Source organism: Ursus americanus, chromosome 6 (genome assembly GCF_024610735.1).
Source record: "Ursus americanus isolate L20-20 chromosome 6, mUrsAme1.1.p, whole genome shotgun sequence".
Lineage (NCBI taxonomy): Eukaryota > Metazoa > Chordata > Mammalia > Carnivora > Ursidae > Ursus > Ursus americanus.
Window position 1 is genome coordinate 566,741 of NC_142132.1, and position 24,202 is coordinate 590,942.

General features: G+C 53.1%; 1 protein-coding gene across 1 annotated transcript in view; it reads right to left on the reverse strand.

Annotated features, from left to right (window-relative positions):
• The window catches only part of KNDC1 (kinase non-catalytic C-lobe domain containing 1), a 64,867-nt gene that overhangs the window by 25,485 nt on the left and 15,180 nt on the right, over positions 1-24,202 (reverse strand). The window contains exons 4-16 of the mRNA XM_045809371.2: positions 17,683-17,829; positions 17,171-17,288; positions 15,416-16,062; positions 13,086-13,200; positions 12,134-12,205; positions 11,980-12,041; positions 4,761-4,919; positions 2,669-2,746; positions 2,051-2,144; positions 1,333-1,495; positions 890-1,258; positions 609-838; positions 150-294 (exon numbers count right to left, since the gene is read on the reverse strand). Coding sequence (XP_045665327.2) covers positions 150-294; positions 609-838; positions 890-1,258; positions 1,333-1,495; positions 2,051-2,144; positions 2,669-2,746; positions 4,761-4,919; positions 11,980-12,041; positions 12,134-12,205; positions 13,086-13,200; positions 15,416-16,062; positions 17,171-17,288; positions 17,683-17,829 — 2,399 coding nt within the window. The remainder of the gene's footprint in view (positions 1-149; positions 295-608; positions 839-889; positions 1,259-1,332; positions 1,496-2,050; positions 2,145-2,668; positions 2,747-4,760; positions 4,920-11,979; positions 12,042-12,133; positions 12,206-13,085; positions 13,201-15,415; positions 16,063-17,170; positions 17,289-17,682; positions 17,830-24,202) is intronic.

Sequence of the window (24,202 nt, forward strand, 5' to 3'; positions counted from 1 at the left end):
CCGGTGCCCAGAGGGAAAGCTGTGGGTTAGGATGGACTTCAGGCCCAGAGAGAGGGACCCGGGTGGGTGGCCAGTCTGGGGAGCTGGACTTCCGGGGACCAGAGGGAGCAGAACCGGCTGGCGGGGGACCCCAGGGTGGGGGAACTCACTTCTCGGAGGGGGATATCCTTCCATTCACCACTTTGAAAAGACTCTGCAGCAACTTCTCTCCCCAGTAGAGGTCACAGAACTTCTCCGATATGGCCCCACAGAAAGTGGCGTAGGTGAGGTCCTTCAAGGCGTAAATATATTCCCCTGGGTTTGCAAAATGGTAGCGGCCAGTCACAATGTGGGCGAGCATCCCCTCTGGGTTCTCTGCTCTCTACAGCTGGGGATGGGGGGAAGCTGGGGCGGGGGGAGCCGGCTCTGAGACCCTCTATCTGCCTGAGGCTCTGCTGCTGGCCGATCCCCCGGGGTGCAGCTCTGCCCCCTGAGCTCTTCATGCAGATGGATGAGTGGGGGCCCCTGGTCCCCCTTCACACTGACCCTCCCTCAGGGAGCTGTGTCCCCCCCATGGCCTCTCCCAGGTTCTCTGGGGAACCCTGTGGGCACCGCCCCCCCCATGATACCCATGATCAGAGCTTCCAGCCCATTGTCCAAGTAGCCGTCGAAGGCAAACTCCTCCTGGATTAGGCGCATGGCCTCCTGCAGCGACGGGCAAGCTGTCCGTTTCGGGAGAGGCGAGGCATCCACACTGGAGAGACAGAGCTTGCGGTCTGCTGGCAGGGGCCGCTCTGGGTGACTGTCTGGGGCCTGGTCGTCCTGCTCTGGGACAGAGGTGCCTTTGGGGCTGTCTGGACTCGCCTTGGCCAGAGAGGGGTCCCACGGGGCTGATGAGGGACTCCCAGGCTCCTGGCCTGGGCCCTTGGTGGCTTTGCTCCTGGGTGGCTTGGCCGGGTGACTCGGGTCATGGCGGGCTGCCCTGGACCCTGGCGTTCCAGGTGGGATGGGTTGGTCTGGCCCTTCCTCCATGGGAGGCGCCTGTGCCTTCAGGAGTGGGCCAGCAGCAGAAGACTCGGGCATCACGGGTGAAGCCCCCTCTGGGCCAGGGGGTGGGGTGCAGGGGATCCCCTGGGCCGTGTCTCTTGGCATGGACTCTCTGAGAGGTTCTGGGGCTGCTCCCTGTGGCCCAGGAGCAGGTACCGGCTGCTCAGGAATCTTCCGGCTGCTGGCGGCTCCATGGGCCTCAGGAGCCCGCTTGCCGTCACCCTCCCTGTCCCTGAGAGCACAGAGAGGAGAAAGCACTCAGGGGTGGCTTGGGGACCCTGCCAGCCCCAGGGTGGGGGTGCTCACCTGGCGTCCCCTGCATCTGGGGCCAGCACGATGGGCTTGAAGTGTGCGGCAGAGCCGGTGCAGGCAGCCGGCAGCAACGTGGCCCCTTCGCGGCAGGAGGGTTGAGTGGGCACGGGCCCCTGCACTGCCACCAGCCTGGTGTCGCCGCCGACCCGGACAAAGCCTGGGGATAAACCCCGCGTGAGCGCAGGTGGTGTGGGCCGGCCCTGCAGATGCCCCGGAGCACCTCCCACCCCTTCCACAAAGCTGTGGTGGCTTGTCCCCGCGCGCCGTGGGTGCTATGCCCCCCACGCGTCTCCAAGGGGACTTCCAGAGATCTGAGGGGGCCGGAGTCAAGGGTGATGGAGCTGGGAGGGCGGGGACGGGTGGGAGCGACGGAGAAGGCCACAGATGGGACGAGGGAGTGTTCTTCCTGCTGCAGGACGGGCTTACCACCCAGACCGGGCAGGAGCCGGTCAGCAGGATGTGTGCATGGACATGGGAATAGAGCAGAGGGACGCTGGGGTCACACCGCCTGCTCTGGAGGCTGGCGACACGGGAGCGTGACTGGGCCGTCGGAACAGAGGTGGGGAGTGAACGGCAAGGCCGCCGGGATGTTCTGGACACCTTGTTCTGGGGCCCAGTGGTGCCTGCCTGTGGGTGTCCACTCGGGGCTGGGGGTCGGCAGTGGGAGTGGTGTGGTGTCAGGGGCAGGAGAGGCTGGACCCAGGCGGCCCACCTGAGCTGGGCCTGAGGGCGGGTGCTGCGCTGGGGTTCAGTTCGACCACCGAGAGGGCGTTCTGGAGGCTGATGGTCTCTTCCTCCTGGTCAACCTGAGGCAGAAGGACATGGACAGTCCCAGTCAAGGTGACACGAGGGCCTGGCCGCCCCCAGCCCACACTGACTCACACAGCTGGGCTTTGGAGACACCGCTTCCCAATTCAACAAGGTTTTGGTAGGTTTCTAGGGCTCGGGAGGGTTATGGGGCCGTCGGAGACCCTGGGCTTCTCAGAACTCAGACGCCCACACGTTGCTGGGCGGGATGCGGTGCCTGCCCGCCATCCGAGGGCCCCACCTGGGACAGCATGCTCAGGAGGTGGGCGGGCACATTTAGAAAGCACGCCTGCTACCTGAGGGTTGCCCTACAGGATACACAGCGCCCGCCCCCCCCCCCCCCCCGCCAGGCCGTCAGCAGAGAACCAGGGTGCGGGGATTCCAGCAGGAGAGAAGTTACCACCTCTTTCCTAAACTCACTCCTCATGGACAGTGAACAGCAAAAAGCAAGGACCCTCATCTTCCCAGAGCCCACAGGGCAGAATAAGGGGTCTTCCCCCTGCTCTGGAGGTCCTCCTCTTACCTTGCCGGTGGCTGCCCTCAGGTGGGCTAAAATCTTTCTGCTGTCCATGCCTCGCTGGAGGAGGTAAGTGCTGCATACCTGCAGAAAGGACGGGCCCGTGAGCAGGTGCTCTGAGGTGCTGCAGGCTGGGCAAGGCCCCACGTCACTCCAAACGTGGAGGGGAGGGCGCCTCAGGCAGGAGCCCTCAGACAGTGCCTGGTGGCAGGGAGGAAGGCCTGGGGGCTTCCCGGACGGGAAGACTCCACGGGTGCCCCTTCTTGGGGAGAGCAAAGCAGGCCCCAGCCTTGGGCAGCCTGGGATGAAATTCAGCAACCCCACATGGAAGGAATAAAGACTGAACAGAAATGGCCTCGGCCCCTCCCTGGGCCCCTGCCCCGCTGACAGCCATCGCATGGAGGGGCGAGGGGTGAGGGGCGAGCTGCAGCCTCCGGGGGTGGGGGGCTGCCCCAGTGCTGGAGAGGAGGGGGACAGGGACATATGCCCTTTTCTAGCAGGCCCCTCTAAGAACTATGAGGAAGGGAGAAGTTAAGACCCAAAGCAGAATTACGGCAAAACTACTGAGCTCCCACATACACAGACAAGACAACAACACCCAAAACTGCAACCTAAAAAACAGGCAAGAGAAAAATTCTGTAGACAATTACGATTAACTGCAATTTGACACAGGCAAGCCTGAGTCCTTTGTGACCTTGACAGCAAGGTAGTGTCCGCTGCAGGCTGAATGTGGGTGTGGTCCCCAGAGCCATGTGCTGGGGCTTAAGTGGGTTTGACGCCCGTGGTCTGCCACTCCTCCACGCCCGCTGTGCACTTGATGGCTCTGGGGTGAGGGGTGGACCCTCGAAAACGCCGCTGGCCCCTGCGAACAGACCCTCTGCAAGCTCAGACATTCTGGTATTTGGGGACAGAATGTCACTGACGAGAATTTCTATTTTTCATTTGGGGTTATGGATGATACTGACTGTGAAGATAAAGATTCTTTCCTTAAGCACCCCCCCCCACCACACGGACACCCATATCATTTCCTAACTGCTGGCGAGAACCCCAAAAAGCTCTCGGCAGAGCACGACCCCATCCAAGCTCTGCACAGAGGCTGCCCTGCCCAGTACGGCTTGGGGTGCTGGAAGTCCAGGGACGGCCCAGACCCCTTGAGGTTCCTGTCTGGAAAAGGTCAGTTTGCCAACACCGGGCAGAGTGCGACCTCCCCACCTTACAGCATCTACTACCAAAGGTCATGACTGTGAACCTTCCTCTGCCCTTGAGGTGTCTGTGTCTCTTACAACCCAGGACTGTACCTGATCCCCTGAACCTCGATCTTCAGGAAGGATGGGGCCCCAGGCTCCCAGCGTCTGTGGGGTGGCAGACACAGCCACTTCCCTCCTGAACCCTTCATTCTCCCTGAAAACACACAGCCCTGTCTGTGCAATGTTCTGGAGTGGAGCGAAGCTCCTGCCCTGCCGTCTGTCCATCTGTCCATCCGTCTGTAGCTACAGAGTAAACTGCTTCAGCATTGTAGCTGGTCTGCTGCTTATCTCTGACACGAGTGCCCATCCTTACTTGGCTGAGCAGGCCCAGAGGCCCAGAATCGTTAAGCAACCTGCCGGAGGCAGTCAGGGGCAGAGAAGGCCGCACAGGGCTTCTCTCTCCAGGAGGTGGCCTTCCCGTGGCCTCTTGATCACTGAAAAACTCGTGGGACGCCCCCTGCACTCGTCCAGCTCCTGCCGGCAGATGGGGACACTCTTGGGAGGGTCAGGGAAGGGGAGGCCGAGAGGACCCTCAGAGGAGGTGAGGGAACTTGGGTTGTTGGGGGAGAACTCTGCTCCCTGCTTGCAGGGCAAACGGGCACGGGTTAGGCTGGCCCCGGGACATCCCCTGCCCACTCTGGCTGGGCGAGTGCACTAGAGACAACAGGGTGCTCTGGGAGGGGCATGCCGGGGTAGTGAGTGGCAGACACTGTCCACCACCTGTCCACGACGGAACCCATGGCCCTCCCTATCCAACGCCCACTTTTCCTGGAAACAGGAACTTGGGTGTTCTGTCGGCCACTGCCCAGGCCCCGGACTGTGAGCTGGGGTCCCTACTGCAGTGTGGTTACCTTGATGGCCTCAGCTGTGCACGGCCGCTCCTGGGCACTGCGTCTGGCCATGTCCAAGAGGAGGGTCTTGAGCCTGCGTGGCAGGGCCAGCTTGTGGTCTCGGGGGACGCTGAACTTGGCTGCTGTCCACAGGACTGCAGCCACACAGTACACGGAGGCCTGGGTGGAGAAAAGTGCAGCCCTGCTCAGCAGCACCTCCCTACCAGGGCTCCCCCAAGGGCACCCCGGGCACTAGCAGGAGAGCCGCTCCTGTCGGGAGCCCCGCTGCGCACCTCCTTGGAGCTTGGCGGCCCCAGCCAGACCCCGGGTCAGATCCCCCAGGGGCCTGGCCTGGGGACCTGCATGTTTACGAATATCCACAGGTCTTCACACTCAAGTGTGAACGGCCACGACTTGAGGCCTCAGCGGGGACCCTCCCACTTTTAAGGTCCTCAGGCAGGTGGAGGCCACAACTCGGGGCTCTGAGGCCAGGGGCCCCTGGAACCAGTGGTGTGCTGCTAAATGGTGGACCACAGGCTTCAGAACAGCAGTACCCGCCTCGACATACACATCCGTTTCTTCTAGATGTCCTTGGTGCAAAGGGCGGGCGGCACACAGTGTAGAAATAAGGAAAGGTGAGTACTCCTGTTTTGTAAGTTCCAGAGAGCCAAGGGATCGTCCCCGGATGTGCTCGCGGACTTTACCCAGCTCTTGTACCCGAAATCCACCTGCAACGGACAAGTCTGCTGGTTGATGTTTTCATTTAACTCGACAGGCGAGATGGAAGCAGAATGTGGAAGGCTCTGGTCGGAGCTTCACTGCGGTAAGTGGGTCGGCTCTCCGCCACCGCCACAGCTGCTGAAGGTCGCGGTCGCTCTACAGACACGGCTGCTGAAGGTCACGGGTCGGCTCCACAGACACGGCACACTTCTGCATTCAGTCACACCGTGAACACTTCCTCCGTCACTTCGTGAGGTCGACACAACTGAAAACTGCAAGCCAAGCCCTGGTTTCCGCGTGTGCACATCTCCACGGTGTGAACACTCTCACACGGCCAACGCCAAGCTGCCAAGATGGTGTGGGCACATGGGGGAGGGGAGAGTGCCCGGTGGTGCCCCTCCTGGAGCACTCCCACCAGCCAGGAGCATAGATCACCGTGCAGGACACTCACATAACGAGGAAATTATTAGCTGTAGATATAGACTTCTAAAAAAATTTAACCCTTTATTTTGCGATACAGATTCACATACAGTTGTAAGAAATACTACAAAGCAATTTCGTGTGCTGTGTACCCAGTCCTCACAGTAACAACACCCTGCAAAACTGTAGGGCAGCAACCCATCCCGGACGCCGGACTGACACCATCACGACCCAGAGCGTTTCCGTCATCAGGATGTGTCCAGTTGCCCCAAGCCACGTTCCTAATCCCTGGCAACTAGGAATCTGTTGTCCGTTTCTATGGCTGTGCCATTTCATGTAAATGGAATTGTACAGTATGTGACTTGTTGGGATTGGCATTTTGCTGTCAGCACAATTATACGGAGATGCATCCAGGTTGGGCCTTATCCACACTCCATTCCTTTTACTGCTCAGTAGCATTCCATGGTGTGGACGGACCCCCCCGTGTTTAACCACTCACATATCGGGGTTGTGTCCCATTTGGGGCTGTCTGAATGCAGCTACTGTGACCATTCATGTGCAGGATTTTGTGCAGATGTCAAGTCTCATTTCTCTGGGACGACCACCTGGGAATGCGGTTTTTCCAGGATGAACACCTGGGAATGCGGTTTCTGGGCTTTAGGGCAGTTACATGTTGAATTTCTGACGAAATTGCCAAACGGGCCGCACCCTTTCGCGTGCCCGCCAGCAGTGACCAGGGGCTCCTGTTGTTCCACATCCTTGCTGGCATCTGGTGTGGGCAGTGTTGGGCTTTAGCCATTCTCATCCATTCTCATCCCAAGTGCCACGTGACGTCAGACAGCTTTCATATGCTCGTTTACCTTGCAACAGCGTTGGCGAGGGTCTGTGCCGATCTTTTGCCCCCTTTTTAACTGGGTTGGTTTTTAAATTAATTTGGTTGTTTACTGTTGACTTTTAAGAGCTCTTTGTATATTTGGGATATAGCTGCTTTATCAGATGTGTGTTTTGCAAATATTTTCTGCCAGCCCGTGGCCAGTCTTCTCGCTCTCTTAAAGTATCTTGCAGAGCGAAGTTTGAGGTGGTCATGAAGTCTAACATCGACTTCCTCTTTCATGGACTGTGCTTCTGTGCTGTGCCCAGAAGTTACTGCCAGAGTCCTCCTAGGGGCTTTGTGGTTGGCATTTCACGTTGAGGTCTATGATCCATTTTGAGTTAATGTTTATGAAAAGTGCAAGGTCTTTGGTAAGATTCGTTTTGTTTTTGTTTTGCGTGGACGTCCAGTTGTTCCAGCACTGTTTATTGAAAACTGTCCTTTCTGCACTGACTTGCCTTTGCTGTTCTGTTCAGACCAGTTGACCATATTTCTGCGTCTACTTCTGAGTTCTCTGTTCTGTTCCATGTATTTGTCTTTTGCCAACAACACAGCCTCAGTTACTATTGCTTTACAGTTAGTTTTAAAATTGGGCGGTGTCAGTCTTCCGACTTTGTTCTTCTCCTTCAATATTGTGTTGGCTATTCCGGGTCTTTTGTCTTTCCACACATATGTTAAAATCAAATTGCTGATATCCATGAGTAACTGCTGCGATTCTGATTGGATTGCATTTAATCTATACATCAAATTGGGAAGAACTGATATCTTAACAGTATTGAATCCTCCTAGTCATGAACATGGAATATCTCTCAATTTATTTAGATTTTTTTCATCAGAGTTTAGTAGTTTCCCTTATAGATCTTATACGTATTTTGTTAGATTTATATGTAAGTAATTTTTTGGTGTGAATGTAAATTGCATTGTATTTTTAACTCCAAATGTCAATTGTGCACTGCTGGTAAACAGTAAAGCAACTGACTTTTTGCCCATTAACCTGCTATCCTGGAATCTTGCTATAATTGTTTATTAGTTCCAGAAGATTTTTGTTGATTCTTTGGGATTTTCTACGTGGACAATCATGTCACTTGTGAATGGAGACAGTTTTATTTCTTCCTTCTCAATCTGTACACACTTTCTTTTCTTGTCTTATTCCGTTAGCTAGGACTTCCAGTACAATGCTGAATAGGAGTGGCGAGAGCGACATTCTTGAGTTTTTCCCAATCTTAGAGGGAAAGCATCTAGTTTCTTGCCATTAATTATGTGAACTGTAGGTTTTAGTAGATATTCTTTATCAAGTTGAGGAAGTGCCCCTGCATTCCTAGGTTGCTGAGAACTTGTATCCTGAATGTGTGGCGGATTTTGTCAATCACTTAGCATCTGTTGACATCAACACGACTTGTCTTCTTTAGCCTACCGATGTGATGTACTAGGTTAATTGCTTTCCCATCGTTGAGTCAGCCTTGCATACGTGGAATAAATCCCACTTGGTCAGTTTTTAACTTTGATGAAGTTCATTTTGTGGAGAAATTTATGGACACTGCTTTTGGTGTCAAGTCTAAGAACTCTTTGGCCATTTATCCCAGAGACTTTGTTTGATTTCTTTCATCAGCATTCTGTTGTTCTTAGCACGTAAGTCCTGTGCAGCTTGGTTAGATTTGCATGTAAAGTATTTCATTGTTTTTGAGTCATTGTACATTTACATTAAGTTTACATTTTATATTTTAATTAAATCTATATTTATATTTATTTTTAAATTTTTTCTTCAGCTAAGACAACAGAAGAAAAGATTTATTGTACATGTTACATTCAGACACAGCTGAGAACAGCATTAGTCCTAAAACTCACAGGTCTAGGGCAAAGGACCAAAAGGGACTGTTTTGGTATGAACGAAGTGGGTCTCTCAAAAGTGGTCGTTGTGATCATATGGCGATGGGTGTTTTAGATCCACTGAAACAAATTCTAGAAAGTAGGTGTGTTGTCCAACGATTTGTATCACCGTCCCTGGCCTCTGGCTTTCCTTGTTGCTGCTCCTGTGGCTTCGTGGGTGCACAAGCGAGCCCTTTACTTGGACCTCTGCCTCATCTTTCTTCTTCTTCACTTCAGCCAGCGCATTCGCTTCTTCCTCCACTTGGTTTGTGGCCTGGAGGTTTCCAAAATGGTGCTAATGCTGAGAGCAAATGCACTGTATTTTTTTTTTTTTTGCACTGTATTTTAAATTTTGGTGTCTGCATGTTCATTGCCAATATACAGAAATACAGTTGATTTTCGAATGTTTATCTTATATCCTGTGACCTTTCAGAACTCATTTATTAATCCCATGGGCTTCCTTGGAATTTTCCATATAGACAGTTATGTCTTCAGCAAATAATATTATTTCTTCTTCCTGCTCTTTATGCTTTTTACTTGCCTTTTTTTTTTTTTGCATTATTGTAGTGGCTAGAACTTCCAGCACTATGTTGAATAGATGTAGTGATAGTGCACATCCTTGTGTTGTTCCCAATCTTGGGGGAAAGCATTTAGTCTTTCCCCATTAAGTTCGATGTTAGCTATAGGGTGTGTGTGTGTTTGTTTTTTTGTAGATGCTCTTCATTAAGCCGAGGAAGTTTCTTTTATTTGTATTTTTCTGAAAAATTTTTTTATTATGAATGGGTGTTGAATTTTGCCAAATGGTTTTTCTGCATCAATTAATGTGATTATGGGATTTTTCTTTTTTAGCTGGTTAATATGTTGGACTAATTGATTTTCAAATACTAAACCAGCCTTGTATCCTTAGAATAACTTCCACTATGTCATGGTGCATAGTTTTTAGATATTGTTGGATTCTATTTGCATATTTTGTTAAGGATTTTTGCATTTATATTCATGAGGGATGTTGGTATATATATGCCTCTATCATCTATCTATCTATCTATCCATCTATCATCTATCTATCTATCCATCTATCTATCTAGCCATCCATCCATCCATCCATCCATCCATCCATCCATCCATCTATCATCTATCTATCTCTCTCTCTCTCTCTCTCTCTCTCTATCTACATTGACAGTATATATATATTGGCTTAATAAAATAGACTGGGAAGTGTTCTCTCCTCTTCTATCTTCTGTAAAAGATTGTGTAGAAGTGGTATTAATTTTTCTTTAAACATTGAGTAGAACTCTCCAGTGAAAGTCTGGACCAAGAGATTCATTTTTTTAGAGTTTTAAAATTACAAATTCAATTTCCTTAATAATCAAGGGCTATTCAAAGATCTATTTCATATTAGGTGAGTTGTGGTAGTTTATGTTTTCTGAAGAACTGGTCCATTTCATCTAAGTTGTCAGACTTATGTGTGTAGAGTCGTCTGTGGCATTCCACTATTCTTTTGTTATCCAAACAGTTTGTAGGGATATCCCTGTGTCATCCCTGATATTGGTAATTTGTATCTTTTCTCTCCTTTCTTTCTTTCTTTCTTTCTTTCTTTCTTTCTTTCTTTCTTTCTTTTTCTTTCTTTCTTCTTTCTTTCCTTCCTTCCTTCCTTCCTTCCTTCCTTCCTTCCTTCCTTCCTTCCTACCGTTTTCTCTTTCTCTCTTTCTTCTTTGTCAGTTTTGCTGGAAGTTTTAAAATTTTATTGTTCTTTTCCAAGAACCAGCTCTTTACAGTTTTTCTCTACTGTTATTCCATTTTCATTGATTTCTGCTCTCATCTTCATTACTTCCTTTCTTCTGCTTTGGGTCTATGTTGCTCTCTTTTTGTAGGCTCTTGAGGTGGTAGCTTAGATTACTGAGTTGAACTTTTACCTCTTTTCTCACATGACATTTAGTGCTACGAATTTCCCTCTTAGCCCTGCTTTGGCTGTGTCCCACAGTGTCAACATTGGCATCTGTTGTCTTTTTTTCATTTGGTTTGAAATCTTCCTAGATCTTGGTATGGCAAGTGGTTTTTGGTTAAAACCTAGACGTTTACATGCTGTAAGACCCTTGATCTTATTTAACCTTTTTTACCTGGCTTTTTCTGATAGCATGGTCAGGAAGAGGGGTACCCTCTCATTATTGTCAGGGCGGGGGCAGAGTTCAGGTTCTGTATTTGGCTCCAACTGACACCTGAGGAGAGGGCTCCTCCTCACTGCTGGATGGGGGTGGGGGACCAGAGCCCCATTGGGCCTCCAGTGTGATGCTGCTGGCTGTGTGGGGTAGGAGTTCATCCTTTCTGCTCTTCACCTGCCTGCATTCCCAGCATGAGGTTGGGGTGGCCTTGTTGTTGCTGGGTGTTGGTGAGAGTCCCAGCTCTCCACGAGGCCTCCTCCAACAACACCTGGCTGGGAGGGGCATTTGCTCCTGCCGGGGGAGGGGCACAGTGGGGCTCCAGGCTCCCCCAAGTGTTCCCCACGGCCTTATGGGCAGGATGCTCATTACAGGCTGGTGGGGGTACTCAGTCTTCTCTGGCACCATGGTTGGGGTCTTTGCTGGCTTAGGTGGGCCCACCCCTTCCCTTGCCATGTCCTCTGGCTTAAGAGTGTGGCTTCTGTGTCCCTGTGTATGAGGCAGAGAGAGGAAGCAGGGTCCTCACTACTGTGCCTTCCTCAGGCCTGAGGCCCTGGCCGGGCTGCCTTCTGCTCTTTACCTTTCAGACTTCTCATTCTTGTTTTAGGGATGTGGGTGGGGTTTCTAGATGTACATTGGGCAAGTAGGGAAGTGGAGTTCCACCTTGGTTTGGAATAAAATTTACCTAATTTTAAGTTTGTACAATTTGATTTTTTGTTTTATTTTATTATTATTTTTTGAAGTAAGCTCTATGCCCAATGTGGGGCTTGAACTCATGACCCTGAGATCAAGAATTGCATGCTCTACTGACTGAGACAGCTAGGTGCCCCATAAGTTTGTACAGTTTAATTTTTAATAATGGTTCTGTTTAACAAGTGCCTTGTAAATATTCCTGAAAGTTCAGCCCTGGGCTCTCTCAAGCCAGCACATACTGCTCAGAGTTGTCCATGCAGAAGTCCCACCCATCTCAGGATGATACCACTAGAGCCATGCCCCTGCCGGCACCTGCTAGGTGGATGTTGCTGAGGCCAGGAGAGCCAGGGCTCTGGATGTGACCGCTGTACTGGGGGAGGGCACCCTGCCTCCCCCTGTGCCCCGGTGCTGGGCCCGTGCCTCTTCCCCCACCCCCAGGCTCTCTGAGCAGAAGGGGGCACCACTGGGGATGTGCGGCAGGAAGCTACAGGAAGGGACAACAGGGCCCGGTTACCTTCTCAGTCACCAGTTCTTGCTCTGCGACCTCAGGAGCCAGAAAGAATGTGTCATAAGCGCCTAAGGGAGAAAAGCCCAAGTTCTGAGTTCTCTTTTCAGGCTTGGGTGTCGGTGGTGGAGCACAACTCCTGAGGGTGATCCCGTGTACGCACCATTGGCAGGAGGTGGGCTGAAGAGCACGGCCCCGTCCTCGGCCACCAGCACGGAGTCCAGGCATAGGTAGGCTGCAAGAGAAGGTGAGGGTCAGGGCAGCTGGACTCACTGTAGGGACCATGTTCTCCCTGAAAACCTGCAGAGGCGTGCTCAGGGTGGGGCAGCCCCTCCCCACCCACCCCGAGGGAGCACAGGCCAGGGGCCAGGGGCTAGTCGGCTGCTTCTCCTTCTCAGAGGCCCTGGCACACGGCCAGGTGGACGGAGCATGGGGGGGGGGCCCTCTGCGACACCCCTCCTGCCCGCCAGAGCTGCCTCATGGCCGCTCCTCACACATCAAGCTGGAAATGGAAAGGAGATGAAGGAAGGGGAAGGGGCACGGAGGGTCACAGCCCAGCACCGAGCACTGCCCCTCTGAGCGGTCCCGGAGGAGGCTGCACCCCAAAGGCCTGTGGGTCACAGGACTGGGGGGCAGCCAGATGGCAGCATTTCTCCTCATTGTCCCTCCCCAGGATGTGCTCACATTAAGGGTTGTGGGCCTGTCACTCTGTCCAGGAGGTTGAGCTTTGGAGAGCTGCAAACTCTCTAAAACTCTCTCTAGTGTCTAAAATTCCCACCTCCCCTGGCCACTTTTGCCTCCTTGGTGACAATGTCACCCCTTTGAGGGGATGTGGGCCGACCACACAGCTCCCACTTCACTCTACGGCAGGGTCGTCTCCCTCAAGGCCACATTCCAAGCATCTGCCCCGCTGATGCCTCGGGACCCCTTTGGTCCTGAGACCAGACCAGACACCTCCAGGGCACCATGGGCTCACAGTGGGGACACAGCCACCTGGCCCCAGGCTGTCCCCATGGCCCACATGTGCCTGATGGAGGCCACGTGCTGCTCTTGGTCCTGGCCCTGGAACACACTGGGGGGCAGGCTGAACATGGAACCGCAGGGCAAAGTATCACCTGGGTGTTCGCTGTGAGTGCGCAGAGCAGTGAGACACGCGTGGGACAGAGCCCAGAGCTCATACTCCTTGAAGGGCCGGCCCAGCTGGCACAGGAGCTCTTGCAGGGAGACGCCCTGGGGGAGGGAGAAGTCACATCTCAGTGAGAATGGTCCTTGGGGTCAGCTCGGGCTGGGCCCATTGGGAAGGTGACAGGGCGGGAACCACTTCAAATAAGGGTGGGATGTCTCCCACACGGCACGCTCCTGACGACGTGGGCTGGCAAAGTCCCCACATGGATACGACTGGGGCTGGGAGGCTGTGAAGGAATCAGAACACAGCGCACCTGGCGGGAATGTGGGGACAACAGTGTGGAGGCGCCTCAGGAATTCAACAGAGAATCACCATATGACCAGGAAATCCCAGCTCTGGGCACGCACGCCCGAGGACTGAAAGCAGGGCCCCGAACGGATGTTTGCACCCCCGTGTTCACAGCAGCCTGATTCCCAGGAGCCAACAGCTGGAATGCGCCCGGGTGTCCAGCAGGGACGAAGGGATGAAGGGACGCGTGTCTCTCCACCTTGAGAGGAGGGACAGGCTGGCACCTGCTCCTGCGTGGAGGAGCCCCGAGCGCCTGATGCCGAGTGAAAGCCAGACACGGAAGGACCAGGACTGGGTGCCGTCACCCCTGTGAGGTCCCTGGAGCCGCCACATTCACAGAGACAGAGAGGAGACGGTGGGCACCAGGGGCGGGGGAGGGGGTGGGGACAGAGCTTCGGGGGGGGGGGGGATGAGCGAGTCCCGGGGACGGAGGGTGGGGCTGGCTGCACAGCACGGTGAATGTGCTGGACGCCGCGGAGCTGGATGCCGGATGAGGGACGTGGCACATCTTACCTGATGTGTATTTTACTCTACCCCTCCCCCCAGAAATTTCCCGGAGTCAGAAGATTGTACTCAGCTGGAAGGTAGTTCTCCACTTTGAGGCCACGGCAAGAGCTAGGACCACAGCCACCACACTTGGGACAGACAAGCGCACGCTTTAGGGAAGCTTCCCGAGGCAGTGTCTCCACCCTTGACCCCCCTCCATGCCTGGGGTGCAGCTGCCTTGGTCTTTCTAGCTTGTTGCCACATTTTTGCAAGCCTGGCTGGTGGCCCGTGTTCCGGTCCTCCCCAAGCTTCCCGCTACATGTGGGGGATGGAGCAGCTTGCTCTGAAACCAGGACGTGCTCTGCAGCAGATCTGGGGGCCCTGACGCACAACAGGCTGTGTGTGGGATGGGGGCAATGTCTGGGTGGGCCCTGGTCCCATGAGGCCTCTGTGGTAGGGGAGCCTAGTGGTTAAGTAGCTGCGCTCCCGGTCAGCTCTGCCCCTCAGTGGCTGCCCACCCACCAACAGAGCTCACGGCCACTTCATGCCTCAGTTTACCCATCTGGAAAGTGGGCTGTCATGAGGCTGTTGGTCATGGGAAGGTGAGCCCAGTCCAGGGCTGGGGTGTGTGAGGTTTTCCTGCCTCAGTGACTGGGAGCTCTCTGCACACAAGCCAGTGTGGATCCAGGAGGCCAGTGGAGACCATGTGAGTTGAGGTGTGGACACACGTGTATGCGCTGGGATCTTCAGGACAGACGTTTGTTCTAAAGTAACTAGAGTTTTGTGGCTCCGGGTGGCACAGTCGGTCAAGCATCCGACTCCTGATTTTGGCTCAGGTCATGATCTCGGGGTCATGAGATGAGCCCTGTATCGGGCTCAGGGGGGAGTAGGTCCCACGTCCGGTGTGAAGCCCAATGCGGAGACTGAACTCAACCCTGAGACCAAGACCTGAGCTCAGATCAAGAGTTGGGAGCTCAACCAACCCAGGCGCCCAGCTCCTGACTTTTAACACAATCCACAGAAGACGACGCTGCAGCCCCTCAGCGCCCAGGCTGGGGAAGAGAGCCGCAGAGGCAACCGTGTTGGCCTGGGGCTGCTGGGCCTCCTCCTGGAAAGGCTGCCCCCTGCACGCATGGTTTGGCAGGAACATTAACCCCAAAGCCGGGGTGGGCCTCTTTCAATGAACGCGTGGGTGCTACATGCTGGGTGAGGCTGGGGAGGCCTGGGGCGTGGGGGTGCTCTCTGGGACGCCCCAGCTCCAGGGAGGCTGCAGGAGAGGCTCCAGCCTGGGGCAACAGCAGCTGTATTCACAGCTTCCTTCAAAAACAGGCAGCTTGCTTAAAACTTGTAAAATACTGAGCAGGAGTGAAGGCTGAGACTCCCTTCCTCGAGGTAAATCAGCACTGAGTGAGACCACAGACAGGAGCGTGCATGCACGTGCAGGGCCCCTCCTGGCCACGCAGGATGGGAACCACTATCACCCACCTGCTCCGCTGCCGTGCGAGCCGACTCCCCAGCTCTGTCCGGAGTCCTCTCATCAGCCCTGGAAATCCTGGGCTCTCGGCCTGCATCTCCGGGCTCCTCGGAACAGGGTGGGGCACTTTCCTCCACAGGGCTCTGGCCCAGCGCCCCAGATACCTTGTCCCCACTTTGGCTGGCGTCTCCAGGTCCTCCCTGCTGGAGCTCGGACTCCCGCTCCAGCCCCAGTCTGGACTTGGGCTGTGACTTGTAGCTGGAAAGGCCATTTTTCCCATCTAGAAAGGCCTTCCTAGGGTCTGGAGGGAAGACTTCGGATGTGGGCAGCTGGTTTTTGGTGGGGGTCAGTGTCAGGCAGACGGCCTCAGGGCCGTCGGGCAGGAGCCTGGGGAACGTCTGCACCTTTCTCAGGCGGCTCCTTTCCAGGTCACCCAGGGGGTGCTGAGCGTCCAGGATGAGGCTGGTCAGCCGCTCTCCGTTTCTCACGGGGGCTGACAGTAGGGGCTTGGAGGGCAGGGCAGCAGGCTGCTCTGGGCTGCCATGGGCTTCACGGGCAGGGCGCTGGGGCAGGCCCTCCAGGTCCGTGGCGCGCCCCCCGGGCTGCTTCCTGGGCCCCCCGCTTCCTGCAGCAGGCCTCCAGGCACTCTCGTTGACATCTGGGCAAAAGCAAGGTGATTGCTGCAGGGGCGGCAGCCAGGGACCTGAGCCCAGGGTGCGCATCCCCAGCGACCCTACCCGTTGCCAGAGGGCATATGGGTGCCTCTCCCGCACTCTGGGGTCCCCTACTCCTCCCGTCAGTACGGGCCCAGAACAATCTTCGCCTGCCTCCTTTATAGCATAACCCGGCTGATTCTAACTCTCGAGGCTCCAGAGGCTCCTAGGCCCCTCCGCAGCCTGCATGGCCCCCTCGGGGTCTTCCTAAGGTCATCCGAGCAGCTTGTCCAAAGAGCCTTTGCTTTCTAGTACAATTACACGAATGATGTCCCCGAAGGAAGACTCTGTGTCTGGCTGCAGCCGCCCTCCCGCCTGCCCCGTCCTGGCACACAATCTCCCACACAGCTGTCTGTGGTCTCCATGTAGACCACTTCAGAGACACATGCCCCTTCCTTGTGGCCTGCAGCCCCTCCCGTGGTGACTGCTCTCTGCGGCACGTGGGAGCCGAGCCTCAAGCCTGCGGTCCCCATGCAGGCCGCCCCTGAGGCCCTCCAGGCCCCTCGCTGCAGGCACAGGGCAGACCCTGGCATTTGTTCAAAACGTGACCTGAGACCACGCCGGAGTCCCACGTGAGCCGGGAAAAGCCCAGATGCTTCAGTAACTGCTTCTCCAGCGGAGAAGTAACAGGCCTGCCAGACACCGCGTGGTGTCGGCAAACGGAAATGAGCTGTGCCATGTCCCCGCGTCCACGTACCGACCTGCTCACAGCGCCGGACAGAGACGAGAGGTCTACGGCTGCTCACTTCTCAACATGCCCTCGGTTTTCACCCCCAGGGGCACACGTGTCTGCAAAGCGTGTGCAAGGTGACTGAGAGTGAGGGTCAGCGTGTCAGTGTGTGAGCATGGCTACAAAATGGGTCTGTATGTGCGCGAGAGTGCTGTGCTCGTGCACAAGTACGTGGGTATGACTGCACTTTCACGTACGTTTCTGTGACTGTGAGCAAGTGAGTGTGAACGTGCGTGTGTCTGATCTGTGTCGAGGTCTGTGCACATTCCCATGCACGTGTGGGTGGGTGCGTGACTATCTGTGTGCATGTGTGCACTGCTTACCTTGAAATGCTCCAAAGGACTCAATGGAGAGCACCCTCCTCCCGATGGCCGAGAGGCTCCGGCACAGGCGGCAGGAGGACGTGAAGAGCATCTTCTCTTCACACAACGCTATGATGCGCTGCAGACACGCGTGTGAGCAGCTCAGACGGGAAAGCTCACCACGGAGGAAGCCCTGCCCTCCGAGAGCCCACCCGCCTCCATGTCTATTTTCTGGCATAAAAAAGAACATATCCTGTGATTACAGAAAACCAAACGATTCTGTTCAGCCCATGAGAATTATAAGCCGAACCTTCTCATAATAACAACGTCTAATAAAAGGTCAAGTTCTTATTTAAGCAAAATGCAATGCCACCAAATCCCAGGTGAGGAAGAGCCCGTGCGACCGAGGGGAGAGGTGTGGGGGCAGGAGGGCCCCGTGTGTGTGTGTGTGTGTGTGTGTGTGTGTGTGCGTGCGCCTGGGGCATTGGGGCCGTGGGAAGGTCTTAGGTCTTCGCCTAGGGGTGACTTTGTACCTCGAGGTCGGGCCGGTCCCTGGGGTCTTCTGCCTGCATCTGGCTCAGCAGCGCCTCCAGGTCTTGGCTCAGCCTGGGCTCGGGCTCGGGCTCAGTCACGTACTCCAGGGCCGCCTTCAGCGTGGCCCCCAGAGAGTAGATGTGAGCCTGTGGCACCAAAAAGCCTGTCAGTGCTTGGAGCACGGCTTGTCCCCACACGGTCTCTGCTCCACTGGCCAGGAACACGTGTTTTTGGGGACACCCGCTCTTGACAGCCGGTGCCAGGATGGCCAAGGCGGCGCTTCCCCCCACCACGGTGACTGAGCGGACACTAAGGCAGGGGGCCCCATGCTCGTGAGTGTGGGGTCCGTGCTGGCCTCACTACATTGACCAGTGCCCCCCAGCCTCCCAGCTTCCGGCTCACCCCAGCCCCAACCCAGGGTGTGCAGACACTAGGATCAGCACCTGTGATGGCGGCCGTGTCTCCCAAGGGCAGTCTTCTCCTTTTAAATCTGCATTTCTCTCGTTAGGAGACTGGGCATCTGCTCATCGCTATTCACAGTTCTAACTTTGCCTCTTTATGCCCACTCGTGGGCTTTGCAACTGCACCACGCTGTTTCCTGTGTGGGGCACACCCCTGGCACACTGGGGCTCTGACTGCCGGTCTGTGTGCCACACGTACGTTCTTTCCATTTGTTGCTGAGCTTTTGACATAGTTCATGCATCTTCTGACACTCAAACCTTCTCATGTTTAATTCGTGAAATCGACATTTTTTCTTTTGCTGCTTCTTAGGAGGAATTTCCTTACCTCAAGATGATAAAAACAGCTTTCTTCTGTTTCCTCCAATATTTTTATAATTTTTACACATCCAGCTCTAATCCATTTGAAATTTGTCAGCATGCTGGCATGCCGTGGGGATCTGGGTTTGTTTCCCTGCTAGTGGAGAGCAAACCCTGGCAGCATTTAGAGAACATTCCACCCTCTGGTGCTGCCCGTCCTGCTGGCTCTCCTGGGACCCCAGGCACCAGCCGGCCTCTCCCCCTCTGACGCTGGCCCACGTGTTTGTCCTGTCCAGACCATGCTATTTTAATTACAGTAGCATCAGAGTGTATTTTCATATCCTGCAGACAGGACTGTCCCTTTTTCCCCCTCAAAAAGTTGGATTGTTTCCACATTGGTCAGGTTTTAAAAAACAAATAGAAGTTCTCCCATTCCCATTCACAAAACAAACCAAAAATGGTTGCAATTTTATTGTAATTCCATTGACATTGCAGAATTTGGGAGGGACCAACTTCTTACAAAATAAAATGCTCAGGATGTCAGCAAGATGGCCAACAGGATGTTCCCGGAGCCTGTCCCTCAAGAGCAAGTCAACCTCCACCCAAGGACAGCCAAGAACACGTCTGTGTGGGCCGTGGGGACGGGGCCTCATGCCAAGGGACCTGGCGGGAGTTTTGCCCACCTATGTGTCAGGTGAGAGGCAGACAGACCTCGGTCCTGGTGTGGACCCGACTGCTGAACTAGCCAGGAAAAAAAGAAAGGACTCAAATTCGTAGAATCAGACGTGAAAGAGGAGACATAACAAGTAACACCACAGAAATACACCGATCTTAAGAGACCAATAAGGACAACTGCACACCAATAAATTGATAATCTAGAAAAAAATGGATAATTCCTAGAAACATACAACCTATCAAGACTGAATCATGAAGAAATAGAAAATCTGAACAGACCATGAATAGTAAGGAGATTGAATCAGTAATAAAAGACCTTCCAACAAAGAAAAGTCCAGGACCAGATGGTTTCTCTGGCGAATTCTACCAAACATTTAAAGAATTAATATCAATACTTCTTAAATCCTTCCAGAAAATTGAAGAGGAGGGAACACTTGCAAACTCATTGTGTGAGGCCAGCATTACCCTGATACTAAAGTCAGGTAAGGAACCAAAAGAAAACTACAGAGCAATATCCCTGATGAACACAGATGTAAAAGTTCTCAACAAAACATTAGCAAACTGAATTTAACACCACATCAAAAGGATCATACACCGTGGTCAAGTGGGATTTATCCCTGGGACGCAAGGGTGATCCAACATCTGCAAATCAGTCAACGTGATGGCTACATTAGTAGAATGAAGGAAAAAAATCGTATAATCATCTCAATAGATGCAGAAAAAGCGTTTGACAAAATTCAACATCTTTCATGATAAAAACTCTCAAGAGATTGGGTATAGAAGAAACACATCGCAACACAACAAAGGCCACGTGTGACAAGCCTCCAGCCAACATCACACTCAATAGTGACAGGGTGAGAGCTTTTCCTCTAAATCAGAACGAGATAAGTGTGCCCACTGTCCTCTCTCCTATCCAACACAGCACTGGAAGTCCCAGCCAGAGTACGCAAGCAAAACAAGAAATAAAATACATCCAAATCAGAAGGGAAGAAGTTAAATTGTCTCCGTTTGCAGACAATATGGTCTTACATGTAGAAAATCCTAGAGATTCCACCAAAACTCTGTTAGAACCAATCAACAAATCCACTGCAGGACATAAGGGCGATATGAAGAAGTCAGCTATCTTTCTGTAACTAACAACAAAATAGAGGAAAAATAAGTAAAGGAAACAATCCCATTAAAATAGTATCAAAAACAAAAAAAATTAGGAATAAATTAAACCAAGAAAGTGAAAGTTTTTACACTGAAAAGTTTAAGACTGGTGAAAGAAATTAAAGAAGACACAAATACATGGGAAGATATCCTGTGCTCATGACTGGAAGAATTAGTCATTACAATGTCCATACCACCCAAAGTCATCTCTAGATCGAATGCAATCCCTATCAAAATTCCTGTGGCATTTTTCACAGAAATAGAGAGAACAACCCTAAAATTCATATGGAACCACAAAAGATCCCTAAATAGCCAAAGCAATCCCGAGAAAGAAGAACAAAGCTGAAGGCGCCACACGTCCTGATTTCAAACTTTACTGCAAAGCTATAGTAACGCGAACAGCGTGGTACTGGAATAAAAACCGACATGTAGACCAATGGAGCGGAATCGAGAGCCCAGAAACAAACTCATGTCTATACAATCAACCAATATTTGCCAACGGAGCCAATAATACTCAATGAAGAAAGGATAGTCTCTTTAATAAATAGAGTTAGGAAAACTGGACAATCACCTTCAAAAGAATGAAAATGGACTTTCTTATAAGCACCACTTACAAAAATGAACTCAAACTGGATGAAAGACTTAACATAAGATCCGAAACCATAACACTCCTAGAAGAAAACATAGGAAGAAGCTCTAAGACATCGGTCTTGGCAATGATTTTTCGGATGTGACACCAAAAGCACAAGCAACAAAAGAAAAAACAAATCCGTGGGAACGACCTCAAATGACAGGCTTCTGCACAGCAGAGGAGACAGTCAATGCCATGAAAAGACCACCTATAGAATGTGAGAAAATATCTGCAAACCATCTGTCTCACAGGGAGTTAATATCCAAAATATATAAGGAACTCCTACAACTCAGGAGCAAAGAAACAATCTGATTACAAAATGGGCAGAGGAACTGAACAGACATTTCTCCAAAGAAGACATGCAGATGGCCAACAGACACATGAAAAGACGCTCAACATCACTCGTCATGAGGGAAACACAAATCACAACCACAAGCAGACATCACCTCACATCTGTCAGAACGGTTGTTACCAAAAAGACAAGAAATAATACGTGAGCATGAGATAATGGTGAGGATGTGGAGAAAGGGGAATCCTCTTACACTGTTGGTGGGAATGCAGACTGGTGCAGCCGCTCTGGAAAACAGCATGACGGTTCTCAAAATTAAAAAGAGGGCTACCCTACTATCCAGCAATTGCACTTCTGCGTACATATCCAAAGGAAATAAAATCAGGATCTCAAAGAGATGCGTGCATTCCCATGTCCACGGCGGCATTATTTACAAAAGCCAAGACGTGGAAGCAGCCCGAGTGTCTGTCTCTGGATGAATCGGTAAAGAAATGAGGTCTAGAGATACAATGGAGTACGATTCAGCCACAAGAAAGGAGGCCCCTGGAGGGCATTATGCTGCACGAAACAAGTCTGACAGAGAAAGACAAACACTGCACGATACTACTTCTGCGTGGGATCTAAAAAACCTGAGCACAGAAACACTGGGGTGGAGGTTGCCAAGGGCTGGGGTGGAGGAGACAGGGAGACGTTGGAGCAAGGACCCAGAGCTGCGGTTGTAAGACGAGTGAGTCCTGGCCTCTAACGTGCAGCTCAGTGACACAGTTAGTGACGCGTATTACACACTTCGAGGTGGTTAAGATAGTACATCCTAAGGGGCGCCTGGGTGGCGCAGTCATTAACCGTCTGCCTTCGGCTCAGGGTGTGATCCCGGGGTCCTGGGATCGAGCCCCGCATCGGGCTCCTCCGCTATGAGCCTGCTTCTCCCTCTCCCACTCCCCCTGCTTGTGTTTCCTCTCTCGCTGGCTGTCTCTATCTCTGTCAAATAAATAAATAAAATCTCAGTAGATCCTAGGTGTTCTCACACCCAAAAGAAATGGTGATTGCACAATGGAGGTGTTAACTAACCCTGCGAGAAGTGGGAATCATTCTGCAAACTACAGACGTACCAGATCATTAGTTTGTGCACAGACTCACACCATGTCATGTATCAGTTACTTCTCCGAAGAGGTGGGGTGAGGCTCAGGGGCAGGACAGGTCTGTCTCCTCATTTTCTCGCATCTTGTTTTCTCATCTTTAGAAAAGTGGTTCACTTTACATTTCTAGTCCTCCTGCTATCTTTACTCCAGACTTTCTACAGTTGTTGCTATTATAAATGAGACAGTTTCCATTTCATCTCTAACCAGTAATTACCAACACAAAGAGAAGATCCTTATTTTTTGGGATGTATCTTGTTTTCAGCTGGCCTCTGAAGTCACTTACTCTATCATTTTCCACTGAAGTCTCTTAGATTTCAGGCCCACAAACTTGTCATCCATATACAAGGCAATCCTGCCCCCCGACCTCACGCACCACTCAGTGTTGGCTTCCTGCTGCTTGCTTGGGCCCCCCCCACATGGTTGAGCTGCACTGGTGACCTCTGGATCCATCCACTCTCTCCATGCCCAAAGCTGGGCCCATGGGCCACTATCCCACCTCTCATGAAAAACAGTGGAACCCCTAGCCTCGAGCCCCATGTGGAGGGCAGCCTGCCCCCCCTTCTCACACACTGACCATGCCGATCCACCCCAGGTTCCCCGCCTCGATACCCACACAGCCAATGTCCAGGGCTTCCTGAAGGGGCCAAACTTAAGTCAAGCTGCTGCATGGACTCAGGACAGATGCCTTGTTTTAGGGACCCTGCTGGTTGTTGATGCTTGGGTTGGGAGGAAAGGCAAACCCTATGAGCCACCACCTGGAGGGCTCAGCCAGGGCTATGAGCTGTGAGTCTGCAGTGAGCACTGCCCCCCACCCCCCGGTCACAGCCCTGAGAATAAAACCTGGCTCCGTACCTGCAAGGTTAGGGTATCTCCTTCTGCCCTCTACCACCTTTTATTTCTCTCCAGGGACAATGGTACCTGTCTATCCCATCACCGGGACATCTAGTCATCCATTCATCTGCCGTCTCACACATCCACCCACCCACCCACCCACACATTCATCGATCTATCCATCCATCCAACCACTCGCCCACCAACTCATCTACCCACCCACATATCCGTTCATCCATCCGTCCACCCACCCACCCACACACCCATCGATCACACATCTATCTGTCTATCATTCCAGATCTTTTGTTTGACAGTAACTCGACAAACACACTTCTCATTGGCTGTTGGATGATATGCTAGCCAACATCGGCACCTTTGTCGCTTAAGGCTTTCGCACACTCCCTTCCGTCTGTCTTGGGAGGCCCCCCCTGCTCTTGACCTGGTGACCCGTACTCACCCTTGGGAGGCCCCCCCTGCTCTTGACCTGGTGACCCGTACTCACCCTTGGGAGGCCCTCCCTGCTCTTGACCTGGTGACCCGTACTCACCCTTGGGAGGTCCCCCCTGCTCTTGACCTGGTGACCCGTACTCACCCTTGGGAGGTCCCCCCTGCTCTTGACCTGGTGACCCGTACTCACCCTTGGGAGGCCCCCCCTGCTCTTGACCTGGTGACCCGTACTCACCCTTGGGAGGCCCTCCCTGCTCTTGACCTGGTGACCCGTACTCACCCTTGGGAGGCCCTCCCTGCTCTTGACCTGGTGACCCGTACTCACCCTTGGGAGGCCCTCCCTGCTCTTGACCTGGTGACCCGTACTCACCCTTGGGAGGCCCTCCCTGCTCTTGACCTGGTGACCCGTACTCACCCTTGGGAGGCCCTCCCTGCTCTTGACCTGGTGACCCGTACTCACCCTTGGGAGGCCCTCCCTGCTCTTGACCTGGTGACCCGTACTCACCCTTGGGAGGCCCTCCCTGCTCTTGACCTGGTGACCCGTACTCACCCTTGGGAGGTCCCCCCTGCTCTTGACCTGGTGACCCGTACTCACCC